Source organism: Tigriopus californicus, chromosome 6 (genome assembly GCF_007210705.1).
Source record: "Tigriopus californicus strain San Diego chromosome 6, Tcal_SD_v2.1, whole genome shotgun sequence".
NCBI classification, from domain to species: domain Eukaryota; kingdom Metazoa; phylum Arthropoda; class Copepoda; order Harpacticoida; family Harpacticidae; genus Tigriopus; species Tigriopus californicus.
Genome location: NC_081445.1, coordinates 5,236,929 through 5,260,942, shown reverse-complemented (window position 1 = coordinate 5,260,942; position 24,014 = coordinate 5,236,929). Strand labels below are relative to the sequence as shown.

The 24,014-nt window shown below is 42.6% G+C and overlaps 1 protein-coding gene across 1 annotated transcript; it reads right to left on the bottom strand.

Moving 5' to 3' along the window:
* Window positions 1–3,647: 3,647 nt before the first annotated feature.
* Window positions 3,648–11,396, bottom strand: LOC131882761 (bestrophin-1-like). The gene is made up of 7 exons (XM_059230011.1): window positions 10,696–11,396; window positions 8,113–8,447; window positions 6,836–7,054; window positions 6,241–6,393; window positions 6,040–6,153; window positions 5,629–5,748; window positions 3,648–5,546 (listed from the first exon to the last, which is right to left on the bottom strand). Exons 1-7 carry the CDS (start codon window positions 10,871–10,873, stop codon window positions 4,062–4,064), a joined length of 2,604 nt encoding a protein of 867 aa, XP_059085994.1. The 5' UTR covers window positions 10,874–11,396; the 3' UTR covers window positions 3,648–4,061.
* Window positions 11,397–24,014: the final 12,618 nt, after the last annotated feature.

The following is a 24,014-nucleotide window of genomic DNA, read 5'->3' as shown; positions in this document are numbered from 1 at the left end:
CTTCTTATAGGTATTTATTCATAAGGTATCGACTTTACAGGTTAGATTAGAGGTCTGTGACCTAAGAATAAGCTTTAGCTTAAGTTATAATTATAGTATTAGACATGGGCCTTCTCTTTCTATGTATTCACGTTGTGGTCGATTGCAACTTGGCAATTTTGCGAGATCCAGACGTATTAATTGCCGCATTGGTACGTTTTTTGGCTGCATGCACGTTGCAGCGCATATATTCTACGCAAAGAAATTGAAAAAACGCCGAGCTATCTCACTCCAAAAATCCTCAAACTCATGGCCATTGTCGCAGCTGACTTGGAACAAGGGCGTAATGAAATTGACGAGCTCAGTTTCTTGCAAAGAGCTGGAGCAAACACATCTCGCTGTTTTTTGGATGTCATCAATAATTCATTGGCACGCGAAATCCTCTGAATGGTCTTATAAAACTTCAAGACCTGCGGACAGAAGGCGAAAATCATGTCACTTGGGGGTGTTGGGCCTCCTCGGTTCACTTGTGTCAAGAATGTAGCTTGTAGGATTCGATCACTTTCGTTGTTTGGACATTGAAACTTGACGGCAAGTTCTTTGTCCTTCACAAACACGACCTTGCAGCCTTCACAGCTCTTGCGGTTCGCCAACGACCTTCCAAGGTATTCCTCGTCTTCAGAGCTAATGCCCTCATCTGTTGGAATTTGGTCCAAAATGAGTTCGGCGTTGTTCTGAATCTGACTTTGGTCCACTTTAATCACAGACTTGAACACTACTTTGAGATCTTCTAAGTTGAATTTTGAGAACCGCACTAAAGATCGTAACTTGATGGACTTTTCAGCTCCCAAAATCTGGCGTAGATAACATCGGCCTGAAGCTGGCCAAGGAGTACAAATTGGAAATCTTTTGATTGTAAGAGATGTTTGGCAACTCGGATCATGACTCTTGTGGTTTGGATTGTTGCCAGGAATGTCTCTCTTGTTATGCCTTTTTCCCACTTGTGACATCCATCAAGACTCTCCCACGCTCCCAACCATGATTAAAGCTCGATTCTTCTATACAGTGTACTCCTCTCGTCTCGTCTCAACCGTCTCACCACGGTGGTCAAAAAGCCTTATCAAGTATTGAGAGAAATACGCAAATCTACTATAACAGTCTTCTACCTCGCAAAAACATAAGGAGCAGTTTTGGCATGATTGACTTATTGAAAACTGGCTCAAATTAATCGCTTATATGGCTAATTGTTATCAAGATTTGTTATGATATGACTGTTAGCCCTCAAAAGGGCTTTTGACCCACTGTGGCAGTCGTCTCACTAGTGAGACGAGAGGGGCAAGCTGATCATGGAAGAATTCAGCTTAAAACTTTGAAGAAAAACAAGACTCTCCGACTCAGGGGACGTAATTGGTTCTTTCGGCGGATCCAGTTTTCGCCGCCAGCACTTGGAGTTTTCACGTTGACTACGTTCCACCATTGACGGAACAATTTTCAGGAATATCACAATATCTTTTCAGTCAGGCTTTGTACCTTCATTCACAAAAAACTCCAAGGTGTTGATTGTTGAATCGTGAAATACGGCATCTGCAAGACCCACATTCGTTTTTTCTTTGGAAGACGGACTGATCACCTTGTGGGTCAGCTTGTAAGCCATTTTGATTGGCTTGCCTTTCTCCATTTGGAACAATTCTTCATTGTGGAGAAATGAGGGATGAATCACGCCTGGTGTCTGGAAGAGTGAACATTCCAAATTATTTCGGACCTGGAAGTTGTTGTAGATATTTTTGAAGCAGTGTACGGGGGCAAACGACAAGATGAAGGGTTGGGATGGTACTTCTGGATGAGGTATGGAGGGTGTTAAAAGTTCACGGCAAAGTTCTGGCATTGTCTAAAGCCAATAATATGACTCGGCACCCAAGGTCTTGCCGTCTCAAGGACTTTGTACGTGATGGTCTTCAAAATTTTCGAGTCGATCGTAGCCATTGGGAACAAGGCAACGGTATCTCAGTAAGGGTCAGCCACGGATTTGACCATGAACACAAGGACGGTTTTGACTGGTTGCTGCTTGTCCATTAATCCGAAGAAATTTCCACCCATGAACTTGGCACGCCGAGCACAATAAATCGCGTCGGTCATTAGAACCAAGCCCTTTTCGCGTTCATTTGGGGACTTGATACACTCGCCAAGGTAATTTTTTGTTTTCTCGCTCAGCCCAGTATCAGTGACGAACTCACGCCTAACGACCTGAATCCGATTATTGGAGGATTGCGGCTAGTTTTCCAGATTGCTTTTGTGGTCGTTGATGTTGGGCAAATCGTATATAAGGTGAGCTTCAAGTCTTCACAGACTGGCCTAAACAATTTGAAGAAGCAAAAATGATTTTTTTTTATGATTAGAGGTCTACTTCTTGGGCATACCTGGAAACACGAGTTACACTGGACATGCTTATGGTGCATTAGCCGGCCTCATCACTGGAATTTTTATTTTAGAAAATCGAAAAGTCGAATATTGGGAACGTTGGAATGAATAGTCGGCTTTGCTTTCATTTGCATTAATTTTGTGTGCTCTGATATTGGTCTACATCCATTACCCTAGCGCTTTCCCTGACTAATATTGTTTGTTAATACCATAGACCCATCATTTGTCCTTAGGTATGTTCATTTGCAAATTGATCGTTCATTTCGTCTCATAAAACAAACATTTCTTGCATGCCAAACAAAGTGAAGAATATCTGTTCGGATTTTCTTCGTTCCCTTGACGACGTTAAGAATTGCTAACATGATTCTAGGAAATTCAAAACATTGGAACACAGATTGATACAAGGGAAAACTTTACGCCTCTCAGTATGAAAAGATTACGAACCATGGCTTTTAACGGTCTGTTTCTCGACAATGTTAGCGATTAAAACCAAACAAACCTTTTATAGAAATGACTTGAGCTTATTGCTCTATAATAATGGAAACCGGGAGGATTCTTATCATCAATTGAGTGAGGGTTATCAATGTATCACGGTAACAGATATTCAATTATTTCAGGTACTAGCCTATAATTTTAAGAAAATAAAATGAAATTTAGATACTCTATTTCTTCACCACTATCAATCATTATCTATTTGGATGTTTATGAGGCTTGACGAAATTCCCTTGACGAATCGTGATTACAAACCAAATTTGTGCTTTGTAACTAGGCCCATCTTCTAGCACAAGAGGTTTCGTTGGGAATTTCTTTTGGCGCCAATGCAGGTTTTCATGGTTTCTGTGGTTGGTTGGTGGTAGTAGTCGGCAGGAGAGGTGGTTGAGTGAGGTAAGTAGGACCAGTGCCACAGCATAGGTGGTAGAAGAAGATCCAACAGCTGAGTAAAAAATACAAATATCGAAACCGTGAAAGATGGGGAAAAGGCCGAAGACTGGTGATGTGTTCACCGACCCAGACCACGTATCCTTACAATGCAGACTTTGCCAACGGAAGTTCCAGAATCGAAGGGCTCTCCGAACACACATCCTTTGTCTTGGAATCAAAGGCCAGAGATCATGTTTTCTGAACGAGACAAAAAGTGAGGCCAAACTCTCCTGTGATTTGTGTGACTTCCAAGCCGAGATACAGATTCACCTTGCGATGCACAAGAAATTTCAGCATGACCAGAAACTGGAGTGAATTTACGTACAAGCTGAATGATTGAGTTTGATTTATTTGGAAGATCCAAATTTCTTGACATTGTCAGAGCGGTTATCGAAGATATTAAAAGATTATCCACATAGTAAATGGTAACAATGTGTTTTGAATTTTAGCTACGGTTTAAAACAGTATACTGTGGTATGCGAAAATGCCGTCATTCCCCTTTGGACGTTGAGGGCTCAACTGTTTCTAATTTTGGGCCAATGTACTTGGGTTCTTTTTTGTTGCAAACAAAGAGCCGACCAATACTGAAAATATCGGATGAATCCGAGAGCTTCTTCTCCGGACTGGCAGAGAAATCCCAAACTTGGGCGGTTTTGAATGCTAATTGAAAAATGCTTTTGGGTTCGAATTTGTAACCGTAAAAGTTTGACAAGACTTTCGGGCCATATTGCAAAGGTTGACGTCTAATGTTTTTCCAATTCTTTGCTGTCTTCCTCATGAACAGTGGACAGATTTGGAAATTGAATGAGATTCCCTCGTCCATTCTCATTGTCCGCTCTGGGCAGAAGAGTGTCGGACTCATTGGAGTCGGATTGATATCCCAACTCAGGCTGTTCTTCAATTGTCGAGAGATCCATTGTGTAAGACGGGTCTTCGGGAGTGGATTGTCCTGATGGAGCGTTGTCTTTATCAAACTTAGGTTCCTCTTCAATCTCTTCATCTTCTTCGGAGGGAGGCCTCGTTTCGTCGTTGATATTGGTAGATTGCCAAGCTTTGCCGTCTTGACCATCCAAACCTACGGTGCAAGTAATGTGCGGGATGTCGAGTTGGCCGGATTTGTTTGAGTGTTTGCGACCGCCATAATCGGAACACATTTCGGACGATCGGGATGATGAAGGCACTGAGACATAAGGGAGGATAGTAGATGCGTCCTTGGGGCTGTCGGTTGGGAGGGGATCAACCGTTCCATCGTCGGGTTGGGATTTATCCATGTTCAATCCCATGGTAATGGGGGGCTCACCTTGTAGGCTCTTATTCCTACGCCGCCCCACTTGGTTCCGCAACAAGTTCGTTCGTTCTTCCAAGGAAGTAACTAACTCCACGGGATCAGCTGGAATGGAATCTTGATCCAGGTGATGGTTTGCCTCGATTTCAGAGTCGAGTTGGTTGATGATTTCGGCCTGAAGTTGCTGGAGTTTTTCCAGCTTACGTCTAAGATGTTTATTCTGGGCGTGGACCAAGTGGTCGGTCGACGGTGCACTACGAATGGACATGCCTCGTTTGATCTCATGGCGGTCCTTCAAGATGATCTCACTATTCACGTTACGAAGGACGCCTTCATTCTTTTGAAATGACCGGAGGTCGCTCCGCAGGACTTCCGTGAGATCAGCCTTTGATCCCTGTCGACTACTGAACTCTGATTCGGACGGAGGAATATGATTTGAGTTGAGGGATGACATGCTCGACATCTTGAACATTTCTTCCTGTCTTGAAGGGCTATGACTGGGTGAAAGGTTGCTCATCCTCGAGACTGAGGGATTCAATCGTTGTCGTCGGCGCCGTCGTTTCCGTTGACTGGCCTTACTAAAGATGGACATCTGACTACCGCTGAAGCTTTGATTCAAATGATTCTGCGAGATCCGGGATGGCAGCATCTTTGAGATCATGGACGTGACCAGGGATGGTCTGGAAGGAGACTTGGCCAAAGACACCATGGAACCTTGTTCCGCGAGGAAGGTAGCATTCGAGTTGATTTTTGACAAATTGGATTTGATGTTGTTATTGCTTTGATTTTTGGATTTCCTCCCTGCTCGCGGATTGGCGTGAATCACTATCCCTTCCAATTTTCCTTCCGGCAGTTCACTTTCCGAACCTAGATCTCGCTCCGTCTCCTCGTCGTCGTCATCATCGTCATTCATGGGCAAGAACTCTGCGTCAGCAGAATCGATCTATAAATAGGGATCAGCCCTTGATTAGTTCACGTCCATGTCCATTGCTCAAGGTAAAATCAATGTGATGTGATGTACTCACCTCTATCGTAGCTGCAGCCCCAATAACTGGCTCCACGCGAAATTCTTCTGCCGCCGCAGTGTAGGGCAGCTCCGGGAAGATATCATCCCAAAACTGGTCCCTGATCAGCTCGGGGTGTTCCTACAGGAATGCATAACTCATGAAAATTTCAAAATCTCGCGTTTATTCCCCATGAACCTGATCATGACTTCGGGTACTTTGTTAAATGAGATAAAACTTCGTGCTGCTTTAATAAACAATTACTTCTTTTGTACATTTGCGGAGAACTTTGACTCACTCTGATTTGATATGTTAATATTCGAAATTTCTTGCCCACCGTTCAGGAATAACCGTGCAATTGAGAGCTTGTTGTTTTTGTAATCCAAATGACCTATCAATGTAGTGGTTTCTAATGGAGAAGTGAGCACTTACACAATGCATTTCATCCACGATGAGATAAGAGACCTGAAGGTTCCTGTCAATCAACCAATTGGTATCAAAGTCGTCATCATCCTCGCCGAAGGGATTAATTAAGGCCTCCGCCACCTGATAGATAGAGAGAGAGAGCAAACGAGTGATTCGGTAGAAATCTGGGCTCCAAGAACTCTGTTTTATCTCCATCATCCCACTAACCTTGAGCCAGCCCATGTAGAAGAAGAATTGGAGGAACGTAAATATTGGAAACACCAGATCCACTTCATGGCCAGGAAACTTCTTTGCCGTATCCAAAAACTGCCGGCCCATCAATGTGGACAAGAGAAACGAGTACACGGCCAGGGTCACAACCTGAAACGAATCATTCGACGGATGTGCATGTAGGATTACAGAAGGGATGTTCGTGTCTTGAACCGTGCACTCAGTCCATCCCAAGATGCATCGAGATGTCACAGCCCATTGGGTAAGCCAGCTGTTCCGTTAAACACGTGGATCTGCTCCTTTGATAGTATTGATTGATTAGCAATGAAGGTAAGCATCCAAAGATTTCTGCGTTTCTACAACTTACCCCATTCAGCAGAGACTTTCACTCTCCAGTTGTATCGAATCCACTCCCTTGTTAATTGGCCAGATGGGGAGACAATTAGCTACCATCAATCCCTAACATTTGCAAAAGCCCGATGGTCCCTTACCCCTCAAAATAAGGTCTAATCATTCTTCTGAACATCCCCGTTCAAGCATTACTAACATGCTATCGTACCTAGTTATCAAATCATTTGTTCTTATATCGTACCTGCGTGTACACAAGGGGGATCGACACCCAATCGTAATTGATCAACATCCCAGCAGCGCCTCGATATTGGTCCAGCTTATCTAGAAGGGATTTCATGGAGAAGTCGTCTCGAACGCGGTTCTCTTTCCGGGCGCGAGTCACAATCGATCCGGCCCAAACCAAGGGCATCCAATACGTCGGATGACTGCCCGTCATGGACGCCTCCACATTCTCGATGATCTGGAATGATGATTCCGAATAATGAGCCCGTCCAGCACTATGGGCAATAAGCGATGAATAATGTGCTCCCAAACACGCAGCCAGAGAGCACTACTCAACGGAAGGCTGATCATCATGATTTTCTGGTGAACGGATTTCGGTTCTTTACCGAGAAGGCTCAAATGCAAACAGTATCTATATGAAAAAGCAAGGCGTTGTTTCACCTTTTGATTTTCCAAGTTGTCCATCCGTGATACAAAAGAAGGAGAATGTTTGGATGGACGATCAGAGTTTTATCTTCCTTTCAAAATCAGTTTTCAGTTTAAACTTTGGCATCATTCTTTTACAGTACATACTTTATTTGATATTTCTATTTATTGCAAATGTGCAACGTTCCACACATTTACGCAAAACAATGCTGACATTCATCTTTTCATTTTATTATTTCCGCGCGCTTGTCCGCTTGTACAAGGTAGTAACAAATATCGACAATATAAGATTTGCCGTCGGAAAATCAACAAATCAATCATTCAAAGAAAAACTTCTGCCTTCATGTAGAAACCTGGGCCATCTGTCAAGGTTTTCGTCAAACACTTAATTAAAGAGACATGAGCAAGAATTGTGAGGCTCAAAATTAGGTAGTATTGCTTTCTTCGCGCGCCATCTTGTCAAGACTGCGGGGATTGCAAAAAGGCCATATCGGGTCTCAATCCCTTTTAGACATTTAGTAAAATTACCTTTGTTATTGTACTTTGTTCTTGAATGTCAGATCGATTTTTTGGCTAATGTTTTTTCCCACCCTGTGAGCAATTTTCAACCTGAGCAAGCCGTTTTTATCGAAGTAGATACATCTCAATGCTCAAACCAAGTGATTTTCTTCGCCGTAGATCATCAATTAAAGTAGTTAAAAATGGAATCCAGGATTCTGTTACGTAGGAATTGTTTGAAAGTGAATTGGCGCGAACGTGAGACTCCGATATATTGTGCCTTCATTGAAATTGACTTGTGCCAGCCAGAAAAAGCTATTACCATTCTTTTCTTTTTTCACATCTTGTGTTTTTGAGTGGTGATCAAGTTACCTTCTTCTCGTTCTCGAGCATAATACCGGCTTCCACCAGATGGTCATACGTGGGGAATCGCTTCTTCACAGGCAAACATATAAGCCGCATGGTGAGTACATAGGTGAGGTTCAGGTATCGGACAATGGTCCGCCGCATCAGCCGTCCTCGATCGTCGTGACCGTGAATACAAGTGGCAATCCAGACGGAGGCTGAGTCTGGCCAGGGCAAGTATTCGAACTGAGACCACCAACGTTGGATCACCAAACTGACGTAGAAACCTAACACGAAGGTTACCGGAATGAGATCTGCGAAATTCGAACAATACAGCGATATGTTCTCGAATACCACCTTCACTGGAAGAGATGAAACAAGAGGAGATTTCGAATTAGAGGCTTTGGGTTTTGGTGACTCAATCTTATTCCCATATGATGTGTCTGATAACTCTAGCTTGGCTCGCGAAAGTCATGCAATCCAAAACGCTAAGATGGGATTAATCTCAACGTTGATACGGGGTGGCAATGATCACCAATCAATGAGGTGGAAACAAACACACACACTGTGACATGACCAGTCATGTTTATTAGTTACAAAAGTTGCGTATTAATGCCAGGCGAATCCTCAAATTGGGGTCCTTTGGAGTGCATGTATGGATTTATTAAAGTGGGATCTATGGCGGGGCCTACAACTTTTTGAAATGGATTAAGGGTACGGTTTGAACTTCTATGGGTTCAATTATTTACCAGTATAGTGTTTTACGTGTCAAGCAATCAGCTGTGGCTTACAACTATAAGAAAATTTTAGCTTATTATTTTTTTGTCGTGCTGAAATATCAAATACAAATATGCTTAGTTCTGCAAACCCATGGACCTATGTTCCAAAGACTCGACGAAAATAATTGAATTGGCGTTGCAAAGCCAGTGTGCAAAATTCATGGTTAAAAATGATAATTTGCCACCACTCTTGATTTTGTGAATATTGAGCGGTGAGATTCTGGATACATTTAAAACCTTTATCAAGGACGATTTAGAATACAAAGGAAAGCCAAACCTGGCAACCAGGAGTAACATCTATTTCATTCATCTTTAGCATGGACCCACCGAATGGAACTAGAGAGCCTTTTAAGTGAAGTCCCTTGACACTACGACATAGGCCTGCTTTCTCGACACTTTTCTCTCTTTCTTTTTTCCCCTTTGAACTTGTCCTATTCAAGATTCTCAGCTTCAGGTAGCAGAAGACGCATCTGTAGCCAAAGTATGGTGACTAATGAGGACAATCTGCCGAGTGCTGAAATTCAACCCGACAATTTGTATTCCCAGCAATCTCAATTACACATGGACCTCGTCACGTGCAAGTAATTCGACTTCCAGACAAATCATGAAGCCAGTGATTGGCTCACATATTCCGATCCCAAAATAGCTAAACAGGGGAATTAGTGATTTCCTTTCTTTCGGCCATGGGGTTTTTATCCACCTGATGTGAAGCTCGATAGCCGTGGGTTCGTTTTGGCATCAAGAAAGTCTTGAAATACGTACGTTCAAGACCAATTGTGTTGTCAAAAAACACATTTTTCCTATATGGGTGGGTAGCTTTCTACTCCCCTCTGCTTCTGGCAGAGGAAACTCGATTGTTCTGGTTATTTCTGGATATCAACTCAAAGACTGGCAGAGTTTGTCTTAACAAAGGGATTGTGTTGCAAAGCCTAGCCCGGTAAATCTAAAAGTATCGGGTGGATAAAATTGCATTGGATTCCAATCCTGCTCCTATTTTCGGCGAAAGGATTGCATGGCAAGTCATCGCATGCTCTGTAATCGTGGAAAGAGAACTTGATCAAGTCGGCAATGGACTTACCAATTTTGGTCTTGCCTGGTATGTAGGTACCACCTGCATTGAAGGTCATCAAGTCGGAATCACCCATCTCAGACAATAACACCACCGATATCTATTTATGGAGCCATAAATGTCTCAACCTAATACTATCGTGGGACATTACGGCCCTTATTTTGTCAAAAGAACCTAGTTATGTAAAAAGAATCTACAAAAATCAATCGCTTTTGCTCTATCAGAACGGTATGGGGAAACTGCTCTTTTCAGATTAGTTGAATCTAGGGTTCATTTCCGGAAGATGCGAGGCGTGAACAACGGAACGAAGAGTTACAATGACATTGCCAAAAAATGTATCTGTTCCCACCGCTGACCACTTCTGATAATAATTTGGAAGGGACCAAGCCGACCAGAAAATAAATGAATGGTGCGACCAAAACGATCTTTTCAGGTTTTCCATTTACTTTGGTCAAAAGCCGATCGAGCCACAATGAAGCTCCATTACTTCTCGTTGGTGAGACTTATTCTTTGAAAAATCAAAAGGCTCTCAGTGAGGGGCTTTTGAAGGTGGTTTCAGCATGGAAACTTTGGCCATTGTGCCTTCCGGGGATCGTGTGCAATAAGGATCTAATTGGAGCCCCCTGCATGCAAAGAGTACAAAGAAAAAAATGACAAAACGTTCGTTTCACAAGGGCTTGTGCCAAAACGTCTGGAGAAAGAGTCACGTTGAAACAAGAGGAACGACAGATAGATCAAGGAACATAATATTCATGAACTTACAATCATCTGGGAGGAGAAAGCGGTAAGTAATACTAAGAAGTGAGTAGAGGACCACGTAGATGAGTAAGTCGTGCCAGACCAAGCGGTAGATGGATCCCTTCCAACGCCACAGGAGCTTGAGAAATATGCCCGAAGTCCCGGTGCTCGTGAACACCTCTCGACTGTAGGAGATGGTCATGATGAGGGGTTCCTAATAGTCGAAGTCAGGACAATTGATTGAGAAAAAGATCACTGGCAATGAGGATGACTGATGAATGCTGATTGGTGATTCACCGGCCCACTCTTGAATCTTGCTTAATAGGGTTGTTGTTTGTGGACTGTTGTGTTTAGCTAGTCTTGGGCGAACATCCGGCTTATCTGGAGGACTTGATTTCACTTTCGTTGCGAGCGTTTAGAAAGCTGAATTGCATCACTTAACGTCAGATGTGGAAAGTTCCTCGAGTTACCAAATGACAACTCGAAGCAATCCGATCACGAGAAACTATGGTCAACGTGACCGTTTCAGTCTTGGGTTTCAACGGACACGGATGATTTTGTGGTCGGTGAATCGACCCCCCCTCACATGTAGAACAATTTGCACGTCTCCAGGAGGAGAGACTCCATGATCCTTGGAAGAATCGCCTTCCTCCAGCACATCAGTCACACAATGCCGTATTGATCCACCAAGACAAATCCAGGACAAGATTTCAATGCCACCCAAGACAGGCAGAGAAGACGATGACGAGAACGAGGACGACGATGAGAGTAAGGAGGAGAAGGTAAACGTCGGGTTGACAGCTTTCCGTGTCACCGAGAAGCGGTCTTGGCCCAGCCGATTGATCAAAGAATCAAGTGAATTCAACTCCACTCAGCTTCTCTTCCCCCGGCTAGTAACGAAGCGCCACCAGAGTGTGAATCCTCTTCCTTCTTTCCACGGTACTTCTCGAATGCCAGGGAAGGAAGGAGTAAGCAAAGGACCGTTGATCCAGCTTTCGCCCTACTTTTCCGTTCGGAGCTCCAAAGCAGCTCTCATCATCAGAGCGAGGCCGGGGAGAGTGCGGCAATCCACGGTCGTTAGGAAGAAGGACGAGACAGGTAGGCTTCGTAAATGAGGGATTCAAAACGGTGCCAGAGGACTTACAATATCAACAAACGGCATGAACAATGTCAGACCAGGAGGCGAATGACGTTTGAAGAGAACTTTTTCGTGGTCAAGGTCTTCTTGCATGCGGCGATAACGGAAGATATTGATTTGTGGATCCAATGTGAAACATGTAGGGGTACAAATGAGTAATCGATTTTCTCGATCTTGTTTCTATGTGACTCTTGCAAAGTGACAGACAAACAAAATACAACTATTTTGAATTTATGGTTTTATTGTTTTTGGGAACGATATCCTTTAATACTTTCAGATATACTCGCTGCACCAGTGATATTGATTATTGGTTTCTGTACCTTTCGCACTAGCATGAGCATTCAATCCAATGGACATTGGCTCTCTTGTTAACTTTGCAGGATGCCCTAAGAGTGCTAAAATTTAAACTCAAATCAAAACAAGTTATCCAAATAGCCAATGAAGGGGACACAGCGGAATGGATGGCCTATCTTATTAAGATGAAGTAGTTTAATGGTCCGCAATTTCTCCACGATTTTTCTACCAAAAATAATTTTCAACTCATTTTTGAAAAAACTTACACTGACTTTGAACCTATCAATCTGAAAGAATTTAAAGAAACAATGGTCGGGCGGTGGTTCTACACTTCCACCTTTAAGTAGGTTATTATGACAGCCTCTCCAATTCGGCTTGCGTTCGTTAATCCCAGAAGCTTTATATGTTAAAAAGTCATCCCGAAGGAAGGGGGCGAAGACAACCAACATACAAAGCCAAGCTCTATACAGCGCACAAACTCGTTTACAAAAAGTAATTACGCTGAGAGGCCAAAATAAGGGAGAAAACATGCCAAAGCAACCTGGCCCCACAATAAGGCCTATGAATCATCAAGTGTGAAGTAGAACATTTATATCAACGGTAAATCTCGCACATAACATTTATTTTGGCCTGATTTAAAGCTGCCCTTAACTCTACCAAGTGCGTCAATTCAGCGAAACTGACTTTTGAAGTCGGATTGGCAACACTCAGTTTTGGTTCGGGCCTAAATTTCCGTGTTGAAGATTAGAGTAAACCCTATTTCATCACCATGACTATTGACTGGCTCTTTTTTGTGTTCCTTACCTTTGCAAATGACATTATGGTAAGTCATGAGGTGCTTCACATAGCGCACATCTAAAGGGCGACCGTTTGATAAGACGAGAATTTGATCCCAATATCACTGTAGTGAATTGAGGGGAAAACTAATAGCTGAGATTACTATATGGAGTAAAAGTGGAGACAAGGTGTCCAGTCTACCTGCTCCATGCGCTGATAAAGTTTGTCATTTGCTTAAACTTGTCAGCTTGCATGAGAAAATATTTCCTGATTTTCCCAGCCTAATTCGTATCACATTCTGCTCACCCATGAGCGCTTCAAATATTGGAACATCTTTAAAAAAAAGAATTTTCTGTTATTTCAATTAGATAGTATCAATTTGCTGATGCTTTCCTCTGCTTGGAAAAAGCAAATTAACTGTCTAAAAACGTACCTCAATAGCACAGGTCATAAGATTACAATGGAGATTTCTACGCTATAAGGAGAAACAACTTGTATGAACAAGAGGTTTGGGTGTTCTTCAAGACAAGTTCATCTTACTAAAAACTGTATGAAAAGAGTAAAGATGAAAGTGGCGTAAGTTACCTCAAGAGCTGGGAAATACTTAAGTGGTACTCGTCCAGTGATCAAAGTGGCTTGAACCCACATCAGTTGAAACCCAAGTTGAAATTCAAGCTCGTGACTTTGTTTACATGACAAGGTGGTGCCGGATATGCTAAGAAACAAAACAAAAGGAACTTCATACAGGACTGATCTGGCAAATTTACACCATCCCTCACTTCACACAGATTGAAATCAGGAGTATGTAGGCATCTTGAAATAGCGTGAAGTTGAGTGTGAATGTTTGATCTCATTCTTCTTCAACTATTTTCAAGTTCCTCATGACCAAAAACTGTCAGTCATGGAGCAGCGATGTTGGGATGTGATACTGGATCTAGCTCAAGCGGGACCTTCAGCTACTCCCATAATCAAGCTTTTGAAGCTTGACGAGAAATTAATTTACAAGTGAAAAATGAATGAAAATGTCAATGTGAATGAATATAGGAAGATCAGCCCCCTCCCTTCCCCAAATAAGATCCAGGGCAAAAAGGTCCAGTTTGTACTGAGCACACCCATCCCGAACCTTGCCAAGAAGAGGCAGCTAAGCCTGAGCATTACATTTAACTCCAATGCAACCAATTCATCTCTAAGATCGTGGAGAAGGCCACTTAACTTAATGATTGTGTTCCAGCAAGACAGTGCCTCCTCTCACAAGTCAAGAAACACGCTGAAGCTCCTCCGAGACAACTAAGTGGATTTCAGGAACCTCGAAACCTGGCCCTCCAACTCATCTGACCTCAACCATGGAAGTCGCAATTTAAGCGGAGGTTTATCCATTTGTCGTCGTATACCCCGGTAGGCTTTGATCTCATTAAGAACGGGGGCTGAAACAATGATTTAGGCCTTTCCTTGGATCGGTTTCACCCTCTATCCTTTCAAAGAGGCTATTGCTGATCAAGACGATTGAGATGGGAATTCAGGGATCGTGCAATAGTTGGCTCCTTTTCGCTTTGTTGTTGTTAAAACACCTTTGAGTCATTTTCAAGGAGTGATTGGATGTGTCTGACAACCACTGACGTCAAAGATATTTTGGAACTTTAAACGAATTCCTCTCACTCGTAATTTTTATTCGCGCAAGTCAAATTTATTGATTCGTCCATGTTGTATCACCCTTTTAGTTAAAACTTTAAGTTGGACAACTGAAAACTTGAACCAAAAACCGGTTTGACAAGAATTCTTCTAGCTACAGCGTAAAACTTGCCATGTTCCACCATAAAATCTTAAATATCTATGGTAAGTGAATCTGCCTGGGTTAGATAGTGTTTTTTTTTAAATTTCTGGTCGGTAGGTTCAGTTCATTGGTTTCTAGATTTCACGATTTACTACTCGGGTACGTTTGGAGGCGTCAAACATGTCCAGGGTAACGTCGTCCATGCCTCAAACCCTGGGCTACCTCTTATAAGGGAAGTTCGAGAAGGAGGTGTGCAACCGGCCACAACAGCATGAAGGCCTCTTCTGTGAAACACTAAAGCAAGATCATTCCCGCACATCTTCATGGACAGGATCAATAAAATATGGTCGTTTTCATTCTCCTCTGCTTCCTCTCATTGTGGACACCATAAGGCAAAAGCACGATAAGACGCTCTATGATGCCTGACTTTAACGAGGTATTTTTTGTTGAGCAACTTATTGCTGATCTATTCTAACAGCATGACCACACCATCAACTCCTCAGAGAGACCTTTGAAATCATACAAGGGTAAAATCAAAAACACTTTTGACATCCAAATAGGGATAAGCAGAGAGCTGTATGAAATATGCTTGTAGCATACCAGCGACTTTTTGTCATCATATTTTCATCAAATTGCTTCCGGGAGACATAGTACAAGACATTACGAAATTCTTGAGTAAGCTGGAGTTTGACAAATCAATACAATTAGATTAATCAATTATGAATTTTGGACCTTAATAATCGAAAATATATTTACTACATTTTATCATTAAAGAAAACCTGCTAGAGCCAAAAATACGCATAAATGAGCAATAAATTTGTAATAACAATAATTATTCATTGACTGTGCACAGACAGATATGTTGAATGGATTCAAGGCACAAAAAACGTTATTACACCATCATTCGAGACTAAATTATATCAGAAATCGAGTTTGAATTTGCTGATTGATGATACACGGCTATTGAGGGTTGGTCTAGAATGGTTTAGAGGTGGTTATCCAGGTCTTCTTTGAATTTGAGAAGAGGATTTTTATCATCATGGAATACCCGCAGGGAGGCGGGCACTTTGTCGAAGAGTCTCGGGCCTCTGTAAAAAAATGAGTGACGCATGATTGACTTAGTATTATTGGTCCGAATATTGTACCCTGTTTGTATGCCAAAGGTGATCTCAACTGGGTTACTGAGGAAGTGGCCTACTTTAACCCTTTGTTTCCAATTTGTGAGGAATGACTTGATCCACTCTTGGGGATGTTAAGGTTATCGAACCTTGGCAAAAATATGCCATGGTCCACCTTATCGAAGGCCTTTGCAAAGTCCAGCTAGACGACGTCTACGATATCATGGTTTGCCACTAATTCTCTCACATGTTCCAAGTGCTCAATGAGCTGGGTAGTTGCACGCATTTTGGACAAGAAACCATGTTGATGGCTTGGGATTTGGGAATTTTGGAGTGGATAGTCGAATAGCAATTATTTAATCACTTTCTCATACACTTTGTTAAAATTTGATGCAATGAAAATGGACGGTTATTATTTGGGTCGGAGCGATCCCCCCTTTGAAGATTGGAGTGATGTGACCCATCCTTAACAAATCAGTGAAAACCCTAAGGTTGACTGACTTCTCGATTTGAGTGGTCACAATTGGTACCAACTTGGGTGCACATTCATTGAGTAAGGCTGCAGCTACCCGAGTACCATCAGAGGCCAATTTTTTAAACGCTCGTACCGCCTCGGAGTTAGGGGCTTGGACGTTAACCGGTTCGAAAATGTATTGCTCAACGTGTTGAGCGGATGCACATTCTAGGTAACGTCCAAGCCTTAACTCCGAGGTACGAGCGTTTAAAAAAAACTGGCCTCAGCTCCAGTTGAGCTTGATCGGGTTATTGAACCTATAGCTCTAAGAGTAACGTCTAATTCGGTAATATTGAGGCAAGGACGACGTTATCACTGGACAGAGACGGTAGGATGGGGTAAACGTAACTTTTATCCAGATTAACCGAATGCATTTTCCTTCACACAAGTTTGACTCTAGTTAGCTCAAAATATGTTCGCCAATTTTGACCTCAATCAAACGTTTGTGTCAAAAGCAATGAGGTCCCGAAACTCAGTACGACGTGGGCAGAAAATGACTTGCTTACCACCTTGGTAAGATCTTACCAACGTGGTGCTAGCTCACTCAATTTGCGCCTTCCCTGGTCCGAATTTTAAATGCTCATAACTTTTGAAACAAACGTTCGATTGAGATCAAAATTGACCATTGCTTTCTGAGGCTATAATTGATTCAACTCATGTACAGAGAAATGCATTTGATTGATTGGAATTGGAATTATTCATTTTCCTCCACCCCCGTCGCTGTCCAGTAGTGAATTCGTCCTTGATTGAGGTGAGGATCCTCTGGAGATTGGGACAGGTCGATATGTGGCATGAACCGGGTGGTGGAAAACACACTTCTGTATTGCTCGCTGAGTATTAGGTCTTAAGCAATTATGCCTTACCAAAGAGCCGTAAAAACAAAGGAAAAGGTGAATGAAAAAAATGGCGATTCCCATTTATTCACCCCCCCCCACACACACACACACTAAACACCTGGCTGCGAAATTCCTGGGAGATTAATAAGAACAAGAGCAAAATGTAATAGGTCTGATCCCCACAAGCTCCAAAGCAGGAATGAATTGTGATGGTCTCAAAATATAGCCGCAACTAGAGCCACTATGAAAGAAGAGAACGCGCATGAGATTTTTGCTCCTGTTTTCTCGTACTTGATGCGTTGCATCTTGGATCAGGGCAAGTTCCCCTCTTCTCTGAAGCTGCCTCATGTTGTTCCAATTTTCAAAGGGGGAAATAAGTCACTCCCCAGTAACTATAGGCCGATCTCTCTCGTCAAATATTGCGAAGGTGTTTGAGAAGATCAAGAAGTTCAAATTTGTTGAATTTTTTGATATTCATGAAGTCCTTCCTCCTAGACAGCATGGGTTCCGAGCACATTTTAGCACGGTTACCGAACTGATTGAACATATAGAGCAGGTTATTGAGGGACTGGAGCGCCATGAATCAGTTGATGCAGTTTATCTCGACCTTGCCAAGGCCTTTAACAAGGTAGATCATGGCCTTTTAGTTAACAGGCTCTATGAGATTGGGATCCAAGGCAAGGTTCTCAATTGGCTAAGAAGTTTCGTTCGTGGTAGGAAACAATTAGTTAAGGTTGAGGAATCCTTTAGTGACGTACATGATGTTAAGTCAGGTGTCCCTCAGGGCTCCATTTTGGGTCCTCTCCTTTTCATCATCTTTATTGCTCCGCTTCAGAAGCTTGGTAGTAGTAATGTCAGTATCTCTTCTTATGCTGATGATGCAAAATTGGTAGTTGGTAGGAATGGTCAAGGAATCCGGTGTCTGGCAGAGGTCCTAGACCAAATCTACTCCTGGGTTGCTGCGAGTAACATGGCACTGATGGAATGAATCCGTTCAATGACCTTTGGTCAACGCCATTAGACACTCCACTATTAGATGATGAAGGTAAGGACATTGAGCAGGTCTCATCCATGAAGGATTTAGGTGTAGTCCTCCAAGATAATGGGAAGTTCGATGAGCGTATTCCAGTTGAAAGTTGGTAAAGCTTTTCACACATGTGGTTGGATATATCGCACGTTTAAGTCCATAGATAGTGTCACGATGCTACCTCTGTACAAGTCGATTGTTCAGCCGCATCTTGAATATGCCACTCCCATTTGGGCTCCAATTAGTATTGCAGGTTTGCAAAAGCTCGAGCAGGTCCAAAGATGTTTTACAAGGAACATTGAGGATATGAGAGAGCTCTCGTATTGGGAGAGGTTAGAAAGGTTGGGATTGTACAATATTCAGAGAAGGTACGAAATGTATCTGATATTGTACGTTTTCAAAAGCATTCATGAGCCTTGTCCCAACCCAGGATTTTTGGTCAATTGTAGTGACCGTAGAGGCTTAAACATGCGTTTTGAGAGTACCTTCAAGCCCTAGAGAATCCAGGCTAGTTAAAACAATGAAGTCCAACTCTCTTCTTTCTCGGGCTCCTTCATTGTTCAATTTGCTGCCCACAAATATTCGTAGGCATATAGGGCTTTTGTAGGCGTTGATCCAATGGCAGGATTTAAGTCAGACTTGGATAAGTTTTTGACTAAAAATTCCGGATCAACCTTATATTCAAGGATTAGTCAGATCAGCCAATTCTAATTCGTTGGTCGATCAAATAATATGCATAAATAAAAAGTCAAGTAAAATGAATAATCTTCTCGTCTTGAACTGTGGGATTCCAATCCCGGTAGCGGTCCGCAAAAAAAAAAGGATTTATTTTCTTGCTAAGTTTTACAACAATGAAGTAAGTACCTAACACAGGAAAAGCCACCTTTGGGGTGAGCTGAAGAACAATGGAAACGACGTTTTGGGACCAAAAATCTCATGGCGCCACTCTTCTACTTTAGTGCTATGGCCGCAACTATAAGGCCAATAAGGTAAATTGCAACCTTTTCAACTACCCATATATCCTTTACCGGAGCATGCATCAAGTCGGATTTAGTTCCATTCGTAACATAGGTCAACAACAAATATCTGCTCAATATGTCCGCCTTCTTCTTTTCTTTGAGCGGAGGTAGCGCTGAAGTGGTCAAATGTATGGAGCACTTCTCTCCTTGTTTATTCTAATTCAAGTGACTGGAAGAACATATGAATCACATGACTGAGCACAAAACAGTACACGAGCAAGCACCGCTACAGCGCCCTTCTGCTCTGTGGTACGGACACCATAACGTAAAAATGAAAGCATACACTTGAAGATACGAAATTTTATCAAGAGACTATTAATTGAACAATTCATTGTTCAAGTACTATAACAAGGGCTCGGAAAAATGTTTTTTTTTTCTGGGCCAACTAATCAATAAAAAACATTTTTGAAAGCAAGATTCTTTTTACAGGAAAACATTTCACAATCAAAAAAAGATATAAGCCTGTTTAAAAGCAAAAAAAAACATAAAAAATAGACAATGTGAAACTAATTTTGCAAAAGATTGAAGCAACTTCAAAAGGTCTCAAAAAATCATAATTTCAAAATCTTTGAAGTCGAAAGAAACAATAAAGGGACAAGAAATTGTCCCTTTGCTGCTTGGACCCCCAAATTAATACCCAAAACCATGCAGGTTTTTGGATCAAATTTGGTTCCTTTAGATGTTTTATTTCCTCTATCTCTCAGGTTGAAGAGACCCGGTTTGAAATGTGTGTGAAGTATTGGGATTCAAGTTGCATATTCAGGAAAAGCTTAAGCTTTTGCCGAAAAGGCAAGCAGGAACAAATTGAGAAATAGACAACTACTACTTTATAGGGACAGTGCAGTGTTTAAGGAAGGTGCAAAGGTATCCTTTACAGTACAACTTCAAAAGTATCAGGAGACGCCTGAGATCGAACCCATGAACCCGAGCAAAGAGCTCGGTCGCGCGTCAACCAACTGCGTTACACCATCTCCACTTATATCAATTACTTACCCATTAGCCAAATATCTGCATTTTAAGTTTAAGTTGTTAGATCTACGGGCTGGCTTGTCTGTGACTTGTATTGCAGCGGCAAAGCCAAACTCACTCTGATAATCAGTTCCGACGATTTAACACATTTATAGTACTTGATGCTCATAACTTTTACAGGCAAGTAATCAATACTCTTTTGAATGAAAAGTGTGCCAAAGACTTTATTTCTTTCTCCTTTTTTCGCACTACCGTGGCCTTAATCATGAATGCAATAGTTTTGAATCAAAAAATAAACTCTTTGGCACACTTTTCATCCAAAAGAGTATTTGATACCAGCTGAGATGTTATGAGCGTCAAGTACTATAAACTTGTGAAGTTGGCGGAACTGATTATCAAAGTGAGTTTGGCTTTGCCACAACGATAGTAAATGCCACTAGAAACTCTAAATGCCACAGATGAGCCGGACAGTAGATTTAACGACTTAAACTTAAGGTGCAGATATTTGGCTAATGGGTAAGTAATTGATATTTTTTTTTAATGAAACTGCTTTTAGAGACTAGGCACAATTACTGGATTGGAATTGCTCTTAAGCCTCTCTGCTAGACTCTTTTTGAACAAAACCTTACTATATTTTGGAATTTTTGTCCGTTTCCCACCCTTGTGATCACATTCATAGATAACTAAATTGGAGAAAACTTCCTAAAAAATTGAAACTAGTTTGTCATGTCTGCATCTTTTGACGATTCCTGTTTCAGAATTGAAACCAGGTCCAGTTCTCCTAACCTCTTTATCATCACGCCCAATGTTCATCTTTGAGCTTGAACTTAGCCAGGGTGACCATTTTGGCAGGTTTTACTCTACTGTAGAGTGAAAGTTGGCTATAATTCTGGAAAATTATCATAATTTTTCATAAATATTGTTTTTTGGGCTGAAATGGCTGAAGTTGCATAATGGATTGCAGATAAATGTCAAATATTGCTATTAAAATTGCAAAATTTGCAGATGCCATAAATTTGCAGAAAAATGTCGCATGTGCAAGGTTTTTTTGCAAAATTTGCACAATTTACAGGATGCAATTTTTGGCCGACCCTAGATATTGTGATATCCCGGAGAGGCCAAAGACCCTTTCCCAGACGCCTCGTGACCCGGTTGGCACCGTGACCCGCCCGCGTTGGCACCGTGACCGGCCCGGTTGGCACCGAGACCGGCCCGGTTGGCACCGAGACCGGCCCGGTTGGCACCGAGACCGGCCCGGTTGGCCCCGTTGATTCGCCTGACGGCCCCGTGGTTCCTGGACGGCGCCCCGTGTTCCTGGACGGCCCCGTGATCCCTGTGTTGGGACGGCCCCGTGTTCCTTGTGTTGGGACGGCCCCGTGATCCCTGTGTTGGGACGGCCCCGTGATCCCTGTGTTGGGATGGCCCCGTGATCCCTGTGTTGGGACGGCCCCGTGATCCCTGTGTTGGGACGGCCTCGTGACCCCTGTGTGAGGGAGATGTGTTATCCCGGTGATGAGCATGTTGCTCATGCTCTTCGAATAATAATGTTAATTATAGTCATGTATATAAATGTGTACTAGTCAGCAATAAAGTCAGTCACGAAGCGTACACAAGAGCTATTATGACGGAATTTTCCTCTTCATTAACTATTGCTTGATTTGGAAGATAAAAATAGCCTCTACAGCCCTCCAGAACGAGTCAGTGAATATGTTTTGACAAGTTTATTTGTCAATATTGGTGCAAATTCTGGTAATTATTTATGCAAAATTGCTGTCAATGAACACCATACATACAACATATACCGGATAATGTAGAGTTCTATGCTTTTGTACCACGGTGAGCAATCTGGCCTCATTGATTGAGACCATGTGTCGAGGATTCTGTTCTCATTCTTCATGCAATAAGCACCTTCAATTCTACCCGTTAACACGTCTCCCTAATCCATTCGCACGATCATGTGATGGCACAGTCGGCATTTACGTATTTTTCTTGAAGTACTGTCTGCAGCCCATCCTGATCAAAGCGTGACCCGTTTGTGGTGTTGAATCAGTGCTATGTCCCGTTCGTCGTGGTCCAGCACCATGTCCGAAAGAGAGGTGATCCAGGCTCTGAAGGCTATCCGTTCAGGCTTTAAGGCCGCCTTGACTCGTGCAAGGAACATTGCCAAAGGCCAAACGGCCAAACGGGCAAACCCAAGACGGGTCGAACAGTGAACGAGATTTTGGACCTCATTTAGGATGATCTCCGTAGCTTGTGCAATGTGTATTTGGACATGCGAGATCTTCTCGCCGTTTGTCAACGTGAGGGTCAGAGTTACACGTCTTTTTATAGCTCTTTTAGAGAACTGGCCGATTATATTGATTCTTCTTCCATCACGGAAGACCGTCTCTTGATTGCACTTTTATTGCAGGGCATGCGCAGCGAGACCGATAAGGCCAAAGTCATGGAGAAGAACCCAATCATATTCAACGAGGCTCGAAAGTTGATCATCGAGGCGGAGACCAATCGCTTTGGCGCTCGGGACTTTAGCACCGCCTCCTCCTTTCAAGTCGTCAACGTGATTGGTCAAATCCCAGAGCCCGATCTCAACGTGAGTGTTGTTAAGTCAAAATACAAGAGGAACCCTTGTGGAGATTGCCCAGCTCACAAACCCAGTTGACACGGATGTGGACGAGCATTCATTGGCTGCCGGTTTGCCGTCAAAAGGACGACAAATGGCCAGTGGCTTACATTTGCGTCTTGCGTCAACCGTTTCTGTTTGTGTCGGAAATCGGATTGATGTCAAGGTAACCCCTCTTGGCTCATTCAAATCGGCCAGTCTTCGATTCTGTGCTCTCACTGGAGCTGATGTGGTTATAATTCGTATGGATCAAATTCGCAATTCCGATTTATGTCAGATGATTCTCATTGAGCAACGTCCATCTGAAGCCAAAATATCTGGTGTCAATGGTCGTCCGCTAAAATTTTTTGGAACTTTCCAGAACGATCTTTCGGTGGATGTGAATCACCACGCCCATGACATCACTGTGGTAGTGAGCCAGGATTTGGACGATTCATATTTGAGTCTCCAGGCCTGCAAAGCCCTTGGGATAGTTGGTCCCGACTTCCCTCGTCCCATGGTCTCCTCTGTCCAAGAGGATGTTGGTCCAGTGGTTAACCAGTCCTCGTCATTGCCCGTTTGGCCTTTGGAGAAGAGAGAAGACTGGGTTAAGATTTTGCCCCATGATCACTCCAGTATAGATTATTCTACTGTTGAAGCAAAATGTTAAAATCTATTTTTTTTTCTCGATGCTTCTCGAGTTTGTAACCGATACAAGGGAATGAAATTCCCTGTAAGTCATTGTGCGTCATAATTTATAAAATATTTGGTCGTACAAACTGTTTGAATTAGCCGCTCTAGGGCACTCTTGAATGTAACGCTGGTCTCGGATCGTTAACAAAAACCGATCTAGGTCACGTTTAAAACTTAACAATGGGTCATCTAATGCATGGAATAGCACGGCAGCAAGTTGTACAAAGCTGGTGCACGGTTTAAGATAAAGGAAAATTTTAAGCCCCTCAATCTTTTTTCCAAATGATTGATTTTTGGCGCATTTCACATGAAATACCTCGTTTCTCGCTAACGCTATGTCGTATTCCAAGGTTAGGACAAAGGGAATAGAGACATTTAAACACAAAGGATTAGGTAACATTCATACCTACGCTGAATACTTTAAAATCCCAATGATTCGAGGCGTTCCCAATAGCTTAATTTCGACATCCCGGCAATATATCTCGTGAAACTCTTTTGTACTCGTTCAATCTTATTTAACCCCCCAGGGGTCATGGTGGCCCAGATTGGGGAGATTTTATACAGAGAAGCTTTTGATGATTCGAGCCT

What these genes read in the sequence shown, in the direction of transcription:
- LOC131882761 (XM_059230011.1), bottom strand. Translation starts at nt 10,873, where the DNA reads ATGACCATCTCCTACAGTCGAGAGGTGTTCACGAGCACCGGGACTTCG. An exon ending in CTTTCTCCTCCCAGATGATT is followed by an intron (nt 8,448 to 10,695) that starts GTAAGTTCATGA and finishes CATCTCTTCCAG; the next exon opens with TGAAGGTGGTATTCGAGAAC. An exon ending in TCGTGGATGAAATGCATTGT is followed by an intron (nt 5,749 to 6,039) that starts GTAAGTGCTCAC and finishes GCATTCCTGTAG; the next exon opens with GAACACCCCGAGCTGATCAG.